The sequence below is a fragment of the Rhinatrema bivittatum genome, chromosome 2 (genome assembly GCF_901001135.1).
Source record: "Rhinatrema bivittatum chromosome 2, aRhiBiv1.1, whole genome shotgun sequence".
Taxonomy (NCBI): Eukaryota; Metazoa; Chordata; class Amphibia; order Gymnophiona; family Rhinatrematidae; genus Rhinatrema; species Rhinatrema bivittatum.
In genome coordinates this window covers 721,597,987-721,616,915 of record NC_042616.1, presented here as the reverse complement: position 1 = coordinate 721,616,915, position 18,929 = coordinate 721,597,987, and the positions used below count along the sequence as shown (strand labels likewise).

At 41.2% G+C, this 18,929-nt stretch overlaps 1 protein-coding gene across 6 annotated transcripts in view; it reads left to right on the top strand.

Annotated features, from left to right (window-relative positions):
- The first annotated feature begins 2,835 nt into the window (after positions 1-2,835).
- The window catches only part of SNX31 (sorting nexin 31), a 159,003-nt gene continuing 142,909 nt past the window's right edge, over positions 2,836-18,929 (top strand). For 3 of the 6 annotated variants that reach the window (XM_029591808.1, XM_029591806.1, XM_029591805.1), the window contains exons 1-3: positions 3,009-3,210; positions 3,306-3,380; positions 15,207-15,321. In XM_029591808.1, coding sequence (XP_029447668.1) covers positions 3,151-3,210; positions 3,306-3,380; positions 15,207-15,321 — 250 coding nt within the window. In that variant the 5' untranslated portion in view covers positions 3,009-3,150. Of the gene's footprint in view, positions 2,906-3,008; positions 3,211-3,305; positions 3,381-15,206; positions 15,322-18,929 lie in introns of those variants that run through there. The other 3 variants (XM_029591811.1, XM_029591807.1, XM_029591809.1) reach the window with 3 other exon arrangements.

Here is an 18,929-nt window from a genome sequence, read left to right as displayed (position 1 = left end):
GTAAAAGGCTAGGAAACTAAGGTTTCAGCTGGCATATGATTCTACAAGGCATTGTTTTTGGGAATATTATGCCTTACTTAGTATAATAAGACATTGCCTCTACTGTTTTCATGTCTGCTAATGCTATACCATATTTGTTATATACTTCTTGACTGATCTTTCTATATTATTGTATTCTGCTGTTTTGAATTTATTCCACTCTTTATTGTATGCTGTTGCTTAAATAATCTTAGAGGCAAACTTGTAAGATTTACTTGAGGGACCCAATACCGTTGCACTGGACTTGATTCTATGCAATGTCACACTAGAGAAACAAACAGATGCATTTCCTCCAATGCTGTGAAAACTACAAAGATCAGGAGTTGTTTTCTCACTATCGAGTTTCCTTGCTTATTTTCTTCCCATTTTCTGGGCTCTCCCTCTCTTATGTTTTTGGGCTGATAGAGAGTATGCATTATAATTGTGTTTTGTTACTTTGAATATGTCCTATTTTTTGTTGCTATTCTGTTTCTGTGCACGTGTATGACGTTTGTATAAGAACATAAGAAATTGCCATGCTGGGTCAGACCAAGGGTCCATCAAGCCCAGCATCCTGTTTCCACAGAGGCCAAAACCAGGCCACAAGAACCTGGCAATTACCCAAACACTAAGAAGATCCCATGCAACTGATGCAATTAATTCTCCAACACCTACTAATTCAAGGGAAAACCTTGCTCGGTGGTTTTTTTGTAAATGGCTTTGTACAAGGATAACCAATTTTTAGTTATCCTTCTTGTTTGCCCTGTCTATTATTCTTTATATTTCTTTTTTCTTTTTACTTGTAAAATCCCTTCTCCCCTGGCTACTTAACCTACCCACTTGTCTGTTCTTATTATTATATACTTTAAGGCTGCCGCCCTTGTCGCTTCTTATGGGTTCGGATCTGCCCATAAGAAGTGACAAGGGCGGCGGCTTTGATAAGTATACAATAATAAGAACAGACAAGTGGGTCTGATAAGTAGCCAGGGGAGAAGGGATTTTACAAGTAAAAGAAGAAAAAAAGGAATATAAATAATAAAGAATAATAGACGGGGCAAACAAGAAGGATAACTAAGAATTGGTTATCCTTGTACAAAGCCACCGTACAAAAAAAACACCGAGCAAGGTTTTCCCTTGAAGTAGTAGGTGTTGGAGAATTGTTTGTGAAGGGAAAGAGGTTAGTTGGTGTATACTGATGCAATTAATAGCAGTGGCTGTTCCCTAAGTAAACTTGATTAATAGCCGATAATGGACTTCTTCTCCAAGAACTTATCCAAACCTTTTTTGAACCCAGCTACACTAATTGCACTAATCACATCCTCTGGCAACAAATTCCAGAGCTTTATTGTGCGTTGAGTGAAAAAGAATTTTCTCCGATTAGTCTTAAATGTGCTACTTACTAACTTCATGGAATGCCCCCTAGTCCTTCTATTATTCGAAAGTGTAAATAACCGCGTCACATCTACTCGTTCAAGACCTCTCATGATCTTAAAGACCTCTATCATATCCCCCCCTCAGCCGTCTCTTCTCCAAGCTGAACAGCCCTAACCTCTTCAACCTTTCCTCATAGGGAAGCTCTTCCATCCCCTTTATCATTTGGTTGCCCTTCTCTGTACCTTCTCCATCGCAACTATATCTTTTTTGAGATGCGGCGACCAGAATTGTACACAGTATTCAAGGTGCGGTCTCACCATGGAGCGATACAGAGGCATTATGACATTTTCTGTTTTATTAACCATTCCCTTCCTAATAATTCCTAACATTGTTTGCTTTTTTGACTGCTGCAGCACACTGAGCTGATGATTTTAAAGTATTATCCACTATGATGCCTAGATCTTTTTCCTGGGTGGTAGCTCCTAATATGGAACCTAACTTCGTGTAACTACAGCAAGGGTTATTTTTCCCTATCTGCAACACCTTGCACTTGTCCATATTAAATTTCATCTGCCATTTGGATGCCCAATCTTCCAGTCTTGCAAGGTCCTCCTGTAATGTATCACAGTCTGCTTGTGATTTAACTACTCTGAATAATTTTGTATTATGTTGAAATTCTAAATACATCGTTTTTAAAAAAAGATATCAGAGATGCATGTTTCCTAAGACTGAAAGAGAACATCGAAGATTTCCCTCAAAGGGAACAGCCTAGAACGCAGTTCCGCCACTTCTTTTCAGACTTCGGAGGCAGAGTAGCATGGATGTCCTGCTGCAGCCCCTCCCTTCTAGGTAGGGTACAAGGAAGAAGAGTGGAGGGGGGAGGGGGGTTTGAGCCTGGAGCAGACAAAACAAAGAATAGCCACTCCGCTCCCAAATCCAGCCCTGCCCTCTTAGTATGCAGGAACAGGGGGGAAGGGGGGGGAGGAGTGTGATCCTGAAACAGAGCAAAAAGGAATTAGCACAAGTTTGAAACTTGAGAGTAGCAGTGCCCATAATTAAGGCTTCAGTCCTGGCCTCGATGGTGGACACTACGGCTCACAAGTTTCAAGTTTCTGTTAATTCGACCCATTTTGTGTCCTTTACCGGAGGCTTCATTTCTGGCAGAATAACTGTTTTCAGGCATTGTCACCTTTTTTCCAGGACCCAATGAACCGGACCAGAATTAATGGTGTAACTCATTGTGCCTCCCCCTTGGAAATGGAGTGCAAAATGAGTGTTCACCTACGTGTAAAAAAAAAAAGAGAGAGTGGACGTAGGGGAGAGAGAGTTTATGCCCTGGGCTTGCTCCCTTCTCAACCAACCCCCACTCCATAGTTCTACTTCCTTTTTTTTTTTTTCTACAAATTAAACCATGAGATAAACTGGGAAACAGTAGCTATAGCAGCAAAGTGTGTGAGATCCTGAGCCCAGGCGAGAAAAGAAATCGGACCAGGGACAAAACAGCACCAACAGGGTAACTTTACTTGACTTTATTACTTTACAATTCTTCGCCCCCTCCTTTATCTGAATCATTATAATAATTCAGGCAGACAGGTAAAATGGTCGCGCCAGTCGAGTTCTCGGAATGCGAACGTCCCTGGGAGCAGGGGAGGTGGCAGTGGGCGGCCTTTCCCCGCACAGGCTCCGCCCCCTTCCTCAGGTGCCGCTCGCGCTGGGGCGGTGGTGGTGGTGGAGGTGAGCGGCGCCTGGGCTCCGGCCATGCATTTTAGCATCCCCGTCACGGAGGAGCTGCTGGACGCCTTCGGAGGCCGCTATGTGGTTAAGTATTTGCGCGCCGCTGCCTCGCTGTCGTCTGCAAGGAGCTGGTCGGGGTGACTCGGGCTGACCTGGGGTGCTCTCTCTTCTCGTTGCAGCTGTATTCCGTGTATCTGGAGGGCTTCCTCCTCTGCAAGGTGCGCTACAGCCAGTTACACCGGTGGGACGAGCAGGTAAGGGAGCGGGGGCGGCTTTGATCGTTTCGAAGGGAGGGGTCGGGTCGAGCGTGGTATGCATCCTGCGTTCAGCCCCCTAGCACGCCGGCTAAAAGGCAGTCTCCTTGTTAGGGTTAGAGGAGGCCACGTGATAGGACCCTGAGTTTGTGGTAGCCCTTGGGAGGAAAGAGAACTGTATAACAATGGCCTGATGCAGGAGGTTTATGCGTTTATTGGTTCCACATTGTAAATATACAATACAGTAAAGTTCCAATAGCCGCATGTGAGAACCGTCTTGATGTTTCACTAGGATTAAAGGAAAGTGAGTTTGTGACAGAAATTTGCAGTGAAGTATGAATTTCATGGCAAACGATCTTAAAGGTACAGAGTTAATTCCATTCCTTTCTTTCTCGTCTGCATCCTATCTTTCTCTTCCTCTCCAGCAAATGCTCCCACCCTCAAGACAATAGACCGTTTTAAGTGTGAAATGACTCATTACAAGCGCTGTCATAAGCAGATCGGTGTTAATACTGTTAATTCATGTTCTAGTTACTGAAGGGGAAAGAAAAATCTGTCCCTGGCTGATATTGTTGCCACTGTTAGTATCACGCAAGATAGACCTAAAATTGAAGATGGCATAATGTTCTACTAATCTAAACTTTTGTAGTTTTTCACAAGTTACATTTGATTGTATCATTTTGTTGGAATGGGATTTAAAGCAACTGTATTGAGCTAGATTCTTCCAAACATCAACAAGCTTGGTTTTTGTCTCTTCCTCCTTGGTCTTAATCTGGGGTGGGTGTGTGTATTTGTGTACACACCCACCCACACCACAAAGAGCTGAAGTATGGTCTCACGGGGATAATAGATATTTAAAAACAATGCAAGTATAATGAAAGACCCTACTGCTCTTATTTCAATGGTGTTTAAAACTGTAAAAAGCATGTTTGTGTGTACACACTCGCTTCTCCCCCACCCAGTCCAATGAATAAGACCAAAAGAGCCAAGTATCAGGCTCCTTGATGTTTTGGAAGAACCTAGCTTAATACAGCTGCTATTTTCCCCCCTACCAAAATTATGCAACCAAATAAAACTTGTGAAAGGATGCAAATCATTTTTAGAATGTTTTATGACAGTAGAACATTGTTCTACCTTTTTAAATTTTAGGGCTATGTGGATTGATAGCAGTGGCAAAACTATTGCCTCAGTCAGATTTTTCTTTCAATATCTATATTCACACATACACAAGCTGGGGGGGGGGGGGGGGCAATACATATGTGTGTATTTGTGTATATATATATGTACCTGACCAGCTCTGCACTCTTCAGTATATCTGGTGGGGGGAGGGGTGCATCAGCATGCATGAGCACCCCACCACTCACTCACCTTTCCACCCAGTCGCAGTTACAGCAGCAGGAGCATGCTCGCCGGCTCCCACTGTCTGTTGCAGCAGCGGCAGGACTCTGTCAACACGCCTTCACTGCTGGACAGATGATTGCCGTGGCCTGCTGCTCTTCTCTGTTCCCTGGGTTCTGGAGGTAGGGTCTGTGGCACAAGAAGGCAAGTGATATTGAGGAGAACCGGCGAGTCTGGCCAGGAACTGGAATTGGGAGCTTGCTGGGGCTAGGGATATTGGGTCAAAATGTGTTTTAGATTGCGTTGGGGAGGGGGTTGGGAGTATGGAGGGAAAGGAGAGTGCTGCACGGTGGGAAATAGAGGGCTAGGCTGGGAAGTGGAGGGTAAGTCCGTGCTGGTTCTGGGGAGGGGGAGTGGGTACAGAATGCTGGGTCCAGGCTAGGGGGATGAGAAAAGAATGATGAAGTGAGGCGGGGCAGAGTGTGCCGGAATTGGGCTGGTGAGAGGGGGAAAAGGCAAAAGGAGCGTTGGGATTTTTTTTTCTTTTCCCCTACACCCTTCCTCATAAACTCTACTTATCAGGCCCTTCTCGTCTATTGCTGACTCTGTGCTTTCCACCTGTTTGTGCTTGCCTGCTTCCCTTTCTTGCCTTATTCAAATTCATTCTAAAAACCCACCTTTTTGAGGCAATTTTTTAAATCTTAACCACTGATCATCCTGCTTACAGCCTTATTGATTTTAACCATTTTCTTAATGAAATTCCCAAAGGTTCTTTTGCCTTGCATGTTTGTCTATATTATTTATTTTTTAAATTTAAATTTTATTAATGGAAGCAGCAAGAAGCATATACAGGGGGGAAAAACATTTCCTCAGACATTGCCACCCAAATTAAACAGCAAATATAATGATACAATGTGTTATATAGCTGCTAACAAAGTTTTGAGTGTAGACCCCCCAATCTCCCACCTCCCCAGATCAATAGGGCATTCATTCTATGCAAACTAGGTGAACAAGGTTGGCACACTTAACAATAAAAAAAATAAAATCCGCTTAACTACTTAGCAAAAGTATAGTAACAAAAGTGAAAGGGTAAGGAGAATCCAGGAGACATAAACTGGTGAGGCAGTTCAATGAAGAAAAAAAAACCCCTTAAAAAAATCAGTATTAAGGAAGCTGTTGATACCATCAAATAAAAGGTTTCCAAATCTGTACATGAGCAGCCACCTTGTCCTTCTTAACGGCCGAAAGATAAGATAAATGATGAACATCCCAAAGCAATGGAAGAAACGAAATAGCAGAGGGAACTGCCTCCTGTTTCCAATGAACTATTTCCTACCGTGCTGCTCACAACACGATTTGTTATGCAATGTTCAGCGTAAGTCCAACAGGATGGAAATTGTAAAAAAAAAAGGTAAGGTTGAGAATCAAAGATGATGGTCAGAGAGGTAAAGTCACATAGGACTGACTCAATCCATTTCCGAAAAAGAAACTAATTTTGGACAAGTCCACCAGATATAAAACAACCTAACCATCCCACATAATCTCCAACATTTATCAGAAAAAAATAGAAAAGATCTTATGTAATCTTAGAGTGGATAAGGTACCAGCAATACAGAATTTTATAATTGGTTTCTACAATGGAAGTAGATATTGAACTCTTGGCTATAGCAATATAACATTTTCCACACTTCTCAGCGAACCACTGGCTCCTCAGTCGGATTCCCAACCCAACACATGTTTAAATGGAGGGATCTGTTTGGCAAATAACATAATATATAATTTGGAAATCAGCCCCTTCTCAGTACATTGTTGAAAATATAGATCTTGAAAATCAGAGAGAGCCCGAGAAACCTGGGCCTTGAGAGTTAGATTAGAAAAACAATGTAACAATTGTAGATAGCAATAATAATCAGAATCTGTGATAGTGTGATTTCAAGTCATCAAATGTTAAAGGCTTAGAATTAGCAAACAGTCGTCCGCAGCACCATATCCCCTTCTGGGTCCAACGGGGGAAAAACACTTATAGAATCAGATAAATAATGATCCCCCTAATAAAGACCCAGGGGTAACAATGGTGACAGATATTGGTGACCCATCAATTGTTTCCTCCAATGCCACCAAATCTTCAAAGTTAACATAGAGAAGGGATTGGTGCTATTATAACTCCTCCCCGCCTCTGGCAAACCCTGTGCTCTAAAATAAAATACAGGGAACTTAGTGACAGAGTAGCCTGCTCTATAAAAACCCACTTCTTATGAGCTGACTGAGAGGACCACTCGCAAACTGCTCTCAAATGAGCGGCAGCATAATATTTCATGAAATCCGGTCCAGCTATAACCCATCCTTAAGTTTGGGAAGAAATAGCAACCTTTTAGCTACTCGAGGCAGCTGTCTCTTCCAAATAAAGTGAACATTTTTCTTGTGCAGTGATTATATGAAAGCATATGGAACTTCACTAGGAAGGGTATGAAAAAAATAAAGCTACCTTGGTAAAATGATCATTTTGATAGCCACTATTTGGCCTAGCCATGAGAAGTTGTAAGGGGACCAGATAGCCAAATCTTTAGAAGTCTTTTCTAAAGAGGAGTAATTCATAGCAAACAATTGCTCCCCCACCTGAATACCTAGGTACCGAATACTATGTTTCATTTGATCCAACTCAAAAAATATCCGAGTACAATCCATTTATCTTTATACATGCCTTTGGGGAAGAATACATAATTTTCAGCCAAGCCAAAAAATTGCATCCCATCCTGATTTTCTGTAAAACTTTAAACATTGCACATGGTCAAAGGCCTTTTCAGCATCTATAGCTAAAAGAACTGATGGTATTTTCCCTTTCCTAGCACACCATAATCAAATTTACAATTTATGGGATATTGTCCACTGCTTGTCCGCCCGGTATAAAACTGGACTGATCCACATGGACCAGGTCAGGTAACACATTATTCAATCTCCCAGCCAATATTTTTGCAAGATCTTCAAATCTAAATTCAATAATGAGATTGGTCTATAGGCGCCACATAAGGAATTATCTTTTCCAGGCTTTGGCAGAACTGTAACTCCTGCCAAATTCATAGAAGGCAAAATTGGATTAGTCAATAACTCATTAAAGAGGCAGTCGATTAAAGAAATTAGCAGATCCCTGAATTTTTTATTAAAAAAGGCCTGTATAGCCATCTAAGACAGGAGCTTTATTAAGTTTGAGAGATGATATAGCTACCTATATTTCTGCTTGTGAAATTTCACCATCCAATTTCTGAGAGGCTTCCCATGATAGAACAGGAAATTGGACCTCTTCCAAATATGCATCAATGTCCGAGTCCAATATAGAGCTCTCGCATGTATATAGCTCCTTATAGAATTGGGCAAACCTTTCCCATATTTGTTTATTATCATAAACAACTCCCCCCCCCCCCCCCCCGCCCATCTTTGATGTTCAAAATTTGGCTGTGGGATATTTGCCTTTTTAACTGCCAGGCAAGCCACTTGCTATGTTTGTTGCCTTCCAAAAAAAAAAACAAAAAACCTGGCGAGACCTCTCTATTCTATGTTGCATATCACTGCACATGATGGCATGCAACCTACTCCTTTTTTGCATCCAGCGCCCTCAAGATTTTCGTACCCCCAAATGTTTTATGCCACCACTGCTTTAGAAATGAATTTACCGTGGAGAACAGCTTTAAGGCAGTTCCAGAGAGTCTGAAATGACACATCACCTGTGTCATTAAACTGAAAGTACTGTTTAATATCATTCCGTAGTTCCTCTCAAAATCTTTTATCTGTCAACCGCCAGTATCTTTATCCCTTTTCAGTCTGCAACAGCTGAAAATTTCCAATGATTGGGGCATGGTCGGACCAGGAAATCAGGCCTATATCAACCAGAGTATACCCTTGAACCCAAAATTTTTCCACAAGCATCATGTCAGTTCTAGAATAAGAGCCATGTACCCTAGAATAAAAAGTATAATCTTTCACCGTGGGATTCGACACCGGACAAATGTCTTGTAGACCCCGTGGTTCCTGAAAGAACTTTAATCTGGTTCCCTGTGATTTTTGGCCATCCCTGGGTATAGGATAATTATCAATATTAGGATTTAAAGAAAGATTAAAGTCCCCTTCCATCAGTAAGTGTCCTTGAATAAAATCCCGCAAATCACGTTCAAGTAGCACAAAAAATTCCTCTTGTGCAGCATTGGGAGCATAAACCATTTATTATTAAAGTCATTAGAACAGTATCTATCTTAGCTTGTAGCGCTATGTATCTCCCCTCCCTGTCTTTCCTACAATCCAAGACCTCAACTTTTAGATCTTTAGAAAACATAATACCCACATGTCCCTTTTTCCGGTATAACATATTGGAGGCCAAATATATGTGCGGGGAAAAAATTCCGTTAGTAAGGGTTCATCTTTTTTAATAAAATGTGTCTCTTGAAGAAAAAAGACAAAGGTACACCAAAGTCGTGCCTCCTCAATTAAAAGTTGCCTCTTCCGAGGAATATTAAGACCTTTCACATTTAGAGATCAGTAGTAATATCAGCTATACTAAACTAAATAAGACCATAAGAACAATTTGGCCCAACTCGCCTGTCGAATAAACATCAACCCGGAACACACAAAGCCCACTGAACTCTTCTTCCCCACCCCACCAAAGAGGTGGGGTGGGGAAGAAGAGTTCCTTAAGCAAGGAAACATGATGGCAAAAACATCACCCAAGCCATGATGGCAAAAACATTACCCAAGCCAAGATGAATGACTCCTCCTAACATGGCACAAATATCATAAGCTGAAACAATGACAATGTTAATATAACATCTTTGAATACAACAACATAAACAAGAAAAGATCATCCAGAACAATTTCCTGGAAATCATATATGGAGGAAAAAACTAACACCCCGAGCTGGATAATATCCAAAGTCAGGTTCCAGTAGCGTGGAGAGAGAGATCCCTGCTAGAATTTCTCTATAATCGCTTGCCCACTTTACCAATGCGCTGCCATCTTGTTACTTCCCTTCGAGGGCCAGGGTGTTCATCCATTTTAGCTTCTTTGATATCAGTACTCTTCTATCTTTAAAAGACCCACCGGTGTTCGGGCAGTAAATGACTAACTGCTTATAGTGAGATATGCCAAAGGGATTTAGCCACTTATTTCTGATTATTACCAGCTTGCAAAGAATCAGTGATATATTTCATATGTCTGCAACTTTGTAAAGTAATGGCAGAGACATCATTGAAAATCTGGAGCTTCATTCCCTTCCAAGGAATAGCTCCCATGCTTCTTGCCTTTTGCATTATTTTATCTTTTACTGGAAAGTCATGTAGGCAGGCTATAATATCTCTAGGTTAGTTGTTGAGCGCTCTGCTCAGGGATCTATGAGCTCGATCAATCTTACAGCTACAGTAGAAGTTATCAGTAGATTCAAAGTCCAGAACAGCCTTACAGATATCCTGAACAAGCACACTATAATCAGTGGAGCCTTCTTCCTCAGGGACCCCTCGGAACCTAAGTTTATTCCGGCGAGATCTATTTTCTAAATCTTCCAGTTTATTGGTGATTTCCTCTCTCATGCTTTAGCTGCTGGATATTTTTAGTTTGCTGTGTCACATCTTCCGATTTTTACCTCCATCTTATGCTCAAGCTCTGACACTCTTTGGTCCACCTCAATTCTCCCATAGCATCATGAATTTTCATTTTGACGGCTGCAATATCATTTTTTAAATCTTTAAACCATTCCAAAAATTCATCTCTGGTTGGTCCTGTTAAGCCGCTATCCACCGCAGCTCCCATGTTGGGTGTTTCTTTATCGAATGTAGTCTTGCCAGCTTCGCCAGAATCGGCCTCCTTCAAATAAGCTGTGGCCCCAGGAAAAGAAATTTCACGATAAGTGGTATCTCCAATAATCTAGGGCTCAAAGAGTACTTGACCACTTTTAATGCTAAGCCATGTGGCGCAAGAGCTTCTAGCAGCCATGTTGGACAGCTGATGTCACTTTCCTCTATAAGCTCTCTTTTTGTAGAATGCTGTGTACATTGAGTAATGCTATAGAAGTATTAAGAGGCACAGTATGAGAGAGTGATGGGGCTGGGCTGCTGAGTGGGGAGAGGAGAAAGGAGTTGTTCTGGGGAGGGTGATCAGTATGTGCAAGCGATGGGAAGGAAATGCTAAGGTCAGACTGAAAAAAGTGGATGGGTAGACTAGGGAGTAGGACATGGGGTTTCTGGAGAGTTTTTCGGCAGGTTTCACCTAATGTGTGCATGTGGTCTACTGAAAAATCCCCTTCATGCCCTTCAGTTGCAAAACTCTGCTGCCTGGTTAATCACTGGGAGGCCTAGCAAGGTGCATATCACCTTACAATTAGTTGAACACCATTGGCTACTCTTGATTTATAGAGTCAATTTCAAGGTGATCACGCTTGTCTGCAAGGCTTTGAGGGGTGTGGGTCCTCTGTACTTAAAAGATTATCTTTGTTTTACAGTCCTGTTTGTGTACTAAGATCTGCAGATAAGAATTTGCTGGTAGTTCTTCTCCTGCTGATGGTCATTTGGCTTCAACTTGGCAGCATGCTTTTTCTGTAACTGGGCCAATCCTTTTACTTTATCTTTATTTAACATTTGTACACCGCCATATAACTAGACCCAAGGTGGTTCACAGCTAAAAAAAACACACATTAAAACAATAGACAGCAATAAGGTACAGCAGATAAAACAAATGCTAAAATGAAAGCATGTAAAATCATAAACAGTAAAATAAAAAACATATCAATTAAAAAAACTCGAACAGAAATGGTTTTAAACATTCACATACAATCCAATACAGTGACATGTCAATTAAATGCATGCTCAATAGGCAAGTTTTAAGTATTCCTTTAAACGTCCCAGTTCAGCCTGTAAGACATAATGCCATGGAAAGTGAGTTCCACAAATCTTGAGCAGCAATTGAAAAGGATCGCTTGCGAGTTTCCACTAAGAGGGCTAGGTGCACTGAGGACACTCCAGTAACCCTCTCTGGCAGAACGCAAGGCATGGCATGGATAATAAACCTGCAGGAGCGAGTTGACCCATAGAAAAGACTTCAGGACAAGCAAATTATGGACCTAGCAATAAGACCTTGTACATGATTCGTGAATGAACTGGCAATCAATGCAATTCCTTGAGCATGGGAGAAAAATGGTCTTTCATTGATCGGCCAGAAATCAACCTGGCAGTGGTGTATTTTCCAGTATTTGCAAGGCTCTAAGGGTTGATGCAGGGAGACCAATATGCAATGCATTACAGTAGTCCCAATAGGGGCAATATCAATGCTTTTGCAACAGCCTGAAAGTCAGCTGAAAATAGTAAAAACATAACATTATGTAGAACATGTAACTTAAAAAAATCCCGCTCAAACCACTAATTTAATTTAGCTTGAAAATGAGGCGTGTCAGTAAGAAAAAGCAGACTTTTAACAGCAGGAGACATTGTAGAATGCTGTACCTAAGCTATTTGTGAGATCATTGATTATCATGCTTTAAGGGAGCAACTTAAAGCATTTTATTTTTCCCAAGCCTTTGGAGGTTGAGAAACGCACTTTGAGCTTTACTATTGCACGATTACTAATTTAATTTTGACTGTGATTTATGCTTTTGTTTGTATGTCCAAAATTTGTTTTTGTGTATTAAATTGAAATCTGCCCTTAGCTAATTGTCTGGGTAGGATAAAATATAAATTTATATATAAATTCTTTGAAAATGTCCATTCTGTTAGCAATGAGCTAAGCAAAAGAGTGGCTATATGAATTTTCAAGACCCTTTATGTTCCATAATGTATTGTAGATGCCCTGCACCTAAAATTTGGTGCTTGGTGCCTTCCTTGGGCAGTAAGAGCCACTGTAGTCATTTGCCATTTGACTGCACAGAAGAGAGGCTGAGGTGGGGAGAGAAGGAACAAGAGGCCTTTAAGCATGCCAGTAAGGTTTATTAATGATTTCTAGTGTAGATACGGTGAACAAATTGCACCTAAATTTCCAACTCTAGGCAAATGAATTACCATTCTAAATTTAGAAAAATTGCTGGCCGAAGATCCACCTAAATTTAGGGACAAAAATTTAGCACCTAATTTAGGTACTGAGCAATTTTGTTTTTTCAAATTGACTCAGAAGTTTTTAATTTAGTTTGGAGTGGGGGTGGGGGCTACATGATTACAGTTAGCAGGCATTGGGTAGAGGGAGATTGCAAGCTATGGTATTGTTCTCTAATAGAAGTGAAGTGCTTGTTTCAAGAAGGATGAATGCAAGGGCCAGAAAGGTCAGGGGGTGGGGGGGTGGGGCATACAAAAAATAGTGTATTGAGTTCAGTGCTGTATTTGGCTGCTACGTGTGTTTTTCTAAAAACTTCTTAATTTTGGCCTTAATCCCACAATAGTTTTCATGACATGCATAGTATCATCTGTTTTTTCATAAATATTTATCAACTTTTATTTGTTCTTTTCATTGCTTTTCATATGTCTTACTATTTTTTCTCAACAATGAAGCATTTAACAATTTTAATACCACAAACTTAAAATCACAATCTCATAAGGGTACATATAAATATTAATATCAGACCCTGCTCTAGCTTAGTTCTCCACCTTCAGTCTAAGACATTTTTCCATTCGGTATTGGGAGGGGAGGAAGTTTAGTAAAATGGGCTCTGGGTCTGATTTAAGCTGAGCCCATAGGACTGCAACATTTAAAATACTTAATCTTCAATTCCTGTCTAAATTCCATTAGATCATTTGTTGGCTTGCATGGTAATTCATTCCTGGGGACCTTCATTTTCAGTTTTTAGTTTATTTTTCCATGGAATTTTTTCAATATTTATTACAAGAACAAAAATATTTACCTAGAAAAATGTCATTTTTTCCCCTGCTAATTTCACCCATTTTTCTTCTTGTAAATATACTGAGAATTCCCAGGAAAAATAAAATAGGAGCTGAAAACGAAGGTCCCTATTCATTTCATAGTTGTAGAACTTTGTGTTCAATTGTGGCTACCAAGCTCACTTGCTATACTGTAGGTACCTTCAATAGCCCTTCCTACCTGCAATTTGTTATGTATTTGTCCAATTTCCTGTTGAAGTGCATGGGCTCCCTGCCATGTAACATTTATAAAGGTCAAAATTAAGGGCTTGAATGTGATGTGAGCCTGGCTAGGGAGCCAATGCAATTGAGCAAAAATAGGCATGATATGTTGCCCAGATTTGCAGCCTATCAGCGATCAATTTGAAGTTTCCTCAAATATATATATATATATATATATATATATATATATATAATTTTATTTTTTTTGGTTATTCCAGAAAAAGAATATTCCAGTATTCCAGCCATGATGATAATTTGTCATAGATGATAACCACAAAAGAGTTCTGCTCAAAAAGGGTGAATTTTACTTGATTGGTGCAGATAAAAAGAACCATGCATAATGAGCCAAAATCTGTGGTTCAAATGATAACTGGGTATCCGTCAAAACACTCAGATTATGAACCATATCTTTAACAAACAGAAGATTTAGGGACATAAAAACTTTGTTCTTCCTCACCCACAACACTTTTTTTTTTTTTTTTTTTTTTGTGGGCCTTAGCTTGCTAAGGACATAGCAGCAAATGACCCAGAGTCTTCTCTCTGTCTGGCCCTAAGGGTACAGTTGTTTAGCATCTGTGATTGTTGGGTAATTAATCACGTTTAGTTTTTTTTTTTTTGGGGGGGGGGGGGCTTGGAAAAGGGAGAGAAGACGGAAGACAACATGCATTCACTATGCTAACGGGATCCTTGGTGGCAGTGTTGTAAATTCTTACTGTTCTTAAACCATTGTATATTGAGTATCAGTTTTGGGGGGTATTGATATGCACAGCAATCAAGAAATTGCTAGAAACTAATCGAACATATTAAAGGTCAATACCATAAGTAAAAAAAAAAAAAAAAAACTAAACTAAAAGATGGTGACTGTTACAGTATAATTATGCTTAATATCACAACATCATTGTAGTACTTTCAGTTTTTCTGCCTGTGGTAATATTTTTCAGGAAATCATTAGCAACCTAAATAATGCATTAACCTTTTTCTATCCTGTGGAAATCATCACCATTTTACCTGTCTAAGTTTGAAAATCTGCTGTATTAAACAAGAACTCATTGATTGAAGCCATTTTAAATAATTACAGGGGTGCATGATGGTCAAGTAACCTTTTATCAGCATTAGTCTGTTTTGAAGGATCTGTGCAACTTGCCTCTTTTTAACAGGTTCACTCTCTTTGTCCTTTCTTCTTTGTCTACTTAAGGACAATTTGTTTTTAGAACAGAGAATTCATGTTAAGTGTTTTTCTGTAGAGCTTGTTCTCTGTGCTTTTCTAACAATATTCCTGCTGGCCTTAAGTGCAGCTTAAAGTTGGTTACACCATAAAGTGCCTTAATTCTCATTCCAAAAGTATATGGTGTGCATGTGATTGAATATTGATTGTATTCTCCTGTCTTAGCTGAGACGAGTCTTTGGCAGCAGTCTGCCCCTCTTTCCACCCAAGTTTTATCTGGCAATGACCAAGTCTATGACTGCTGAGAGGAGACTTCAGCTTGAGCAGTATCTACAGAACGGTATGTGCTGTCTCCCTCTATTTCTTTTTTTAAATTAATGAAAATAAGTTAGGAAATATTTCTTCAAGGAAAGGTAGATGGATGCATGGAGAACCCGCCCAGTGTAAGATGGTGGAGGCAAAAGCAGTAACTGAAAGCATGTGATAAGCACAGAGGGTCCTCGTATATATGAAAAAGTGAAGGAAACACCAGAAACGAAGTGGGAACTTTGGGATTGCAACAGTGCAATAATATTTTTATCATTACCCTTGTTGCTCCGTGGAAATAAGACACACACACACACTCTCTCTCTTTTCTTTTGTTCTGTGGCATTGGTGCAACAATGGCTTCTTTTTGTCAACTCTGCCATGCAGCCAATTTTTGTTCAAGTACCATATTTTTCGCTCCATAAGACGCACTTTTTTCCCCCCAAAAGTGGGGGGAAAATGTATGTGCGTCTTATGGAGCGAATATTAAAAAAAACAAACAAAAATCTAACAACCCCCCCCCCCTGACTCCCCCAAGACCTGCCGACTTAGTTTACCGCAACCCCCCACCCTCCTGACCCCCCCAAGACCTGCCAAACGTCCCTGGTGGTCCAGCGGGGGTCCAGGAGCGGTCCGGGAACGATCTCCAGGGCGTGGGCCGTCGGCTGCCAGTAATCAAAATGGCGCCGACGGCCCTTTGCCCCAGTGACATAGTGAGGGCAAAGGGCCGTCGGCGCCATTTTGATTACTGGCAGCCGACGGCCCACGCCCTGGAGATCGTTCCCGGACCGCTCCTGGACCCCCGCTGGACCACCAGGGACGTTTGGCAGGTCTTGGGGGGGTCAGGAGGGTGGGGGTTGTTAATTTAAAGGGTTGGGATGGGGTTTTTTTTTGGGGGGGGGAGGGGTTCCCAGAGAAAAAAGTTTTCTGATCTGGGGAGTGGACCGAAATGGCCCTCCCCAGACCCGAAAACAAAATGGGGAGGAAAAAAAAAGCTATGCACTCCCCTAATTTGCTCCATAAGACGCCCAGACGCAGAGCCGGTTTAGCACAATTTTTTTTTTTTTTTAATTTTCCCCCTCTGAATCCTAGGTGCGTCTTATGGTCAGGTGCGTCTTATGGTCAGGTGCGTCTTATGGTCAGGTGCGTCTTATGGAGCGAAAAATACGGTATCTCCTTATTGTTCATGCTGAAACACCCATGCCACTTTGTTTCAGAGAAGCCTGTATTTTAGTAGAAGTTGCTTGTGGTTTTTTGTTTTTGTTTGTTTTTTTTCATCCCAACAAATTTTTCTGGTAGTTGTCTGAAATCTTTCTTGGCCTATAGGGAGACCTTGAGTTCAACCCCTCCTCCTTTTATGTATATATACCTCCTATTTACTCAGCGATTCTCCTGTCCATCTGCTTAGAGAATTAACCAAACTGTCTGAAGAATATCTTTACTTATTTCGAATTTACTCAGGGCTAAGCTTCATACTTCATCAGGAAACATACACAATTAGGGAAACAGAAAAAAAGAAAAACAATAGTCACAAAAGCACGCTTGATATCCAGTGCTTATCAGATTACCATTAAATTAATGCTAGCTTCACCCCCTCTAGCAGAGACTTGCATGTAAAATATTAAGAACTTTAACTTGCTAACTCACTGAATAGGGAATGGAGCCCACGGTTTCTCACCATATGGGACTTGCAATGACACAAGCTCTCTGGATCTGGTCCAGCGGTCTCTCCCTTCTCAAGTCTTCAGTGCACAGGCAGAGAGGATGTTATGACTCCGATTAGGTATGTGAATCCTAAATAGCCAACAGACTTACCTTAGGCCATGACTGTTGATCAGATGGTTGAACGGGGCCACAAGAGAAGATGGTTCCAATACCCAGTCCAAGATCAGAGGGAATGGCAGGTAAAAGAAAGTCCAATCCAGTCCGGGTCGTGGAAAGGCAGCAAACAAACAGATCCAAAGCACAGTCCAAATTCAGCAAGACAAAAAGCAAAATCCAACGGGAGCACCAGCACAAGCAAGCCTGTAGCCGAGGCAATGCTATGCTGGGCTCAAGTCTTTAAATATCAAAAGTTCCCGTGCAAATGCGGGGACTTCCAGGAAGGCTAATGACGCGCCCCAATGGGCGAAGCCTGAGCACGGGTCACACTGGGCCATGCTGCCACAGGAAGACGCCGCTGAATGGCAATCCTGCCGGGAGCCCTCTGCTGCACGGATCGCTGAGAGGTAACAGAGGACAGCCTCTGTCAGAAGCAACAGGGCTGTTCAACTCTCTAGGCTTTGCAAGCTGCTTCTGCTCAGGATGCAGGGAGGCAAGGTGGGAAGTAGCAGCACTCGGACAGGTCATCCTTCTCTGGGGATGAGCAACGTGCTTGCCTTCTGCCACTTTAAGGGCTTAACTATGCATAATTCAGCAGCTTCATGCATAGTCAGGTAAATGCATAATAAAGGCTTTAATTAGCTGATTTTCCTGCTTTTTTTTTTACCAGTTCATTTCTCTTCTCTGGGTTCATCCAGCAATCAGTTTTGATGACTGCCAGTTGTTAATCTCTGACTGGGCACTGATAAGTCCTGCTCTTGGATTGACTTTAGAGCCATAAAAAGAGGTTCCTAGTGCTCTGGGTATGCTGACTCACACAGTACCAATTGTCCTGGTGTTTCTTTTGACCTCTTTCAGCTCCAGCTCGACTGGAAGGGGGCCATAAATCTGTCCAGGCTAGTCATGTTCACAGAACTGCAAAATCTGTTTTCATCTCTGCATTTAGCTGCCCATAGATAAACAGGCAATGTCCATTTTTATTGATATCAGATAGTCCAACTTAGCTGCTTGTCCTATTACCAAGAACAGGGATATTCCTACAGGTCTACCTTGGTATTAACAGAACTCATTTTTTCCACTTCTTTATCAGTTTGAACAGTACTGATTGGCATTTTCAATTCTTAGGATATCTTTTTATATCTTTCTCCCGATTTATAAAGTTAAACTACTTTTGCTCGCAGATCCTTTGACTGTTCATTTGCTTCCCCATGCTTCAGTAACCAAAATCAGTGCAGCCCTGGATGAAATGCACAAGGGGTTCTCAAGAACCAAGAAACTCATTGACTATTTATAAACAGACACTAATTTCAATTAAAGCACAGACAATGATACCTACCCTTCATTGCCATCTCAACCTGTGTGTGTCAACTTGAATGTATATTATCAGCCCAGACATTCAAGGGTATGTAAACTTTTGAACAGGATAATTTTATTATTTCCCTTATTGCTATGGTTTGTTTAATGATTGTGCTATTCTGTGATGCATAATTTTTAATTTTAAACACACAAAAAATAACAGATGTGTTTTGTCTGATCACTCATGTTTCCTTAACATGCTTACACATCTTACAAATTCTGCCAGGGCTATTTAAGCTTAGGAGCATGTCTGTCTGTCTGTTACAGTGATGGCATCAAATCTGGGTCTTGTTCATCATTTGTACCATTTGTGTTGTGCTCAGATTCTTTATATACTGTATGAAAAGGATCTTGCTTGCATAATGGCAGTCTTGTTTACTGCCCTTTACAATTCAGCCAACACCCCAGTTAGGAAATAGAGGGGGCCGGAGGAAATGATGTCATCTGGATGAGCAGAAGCCCAAG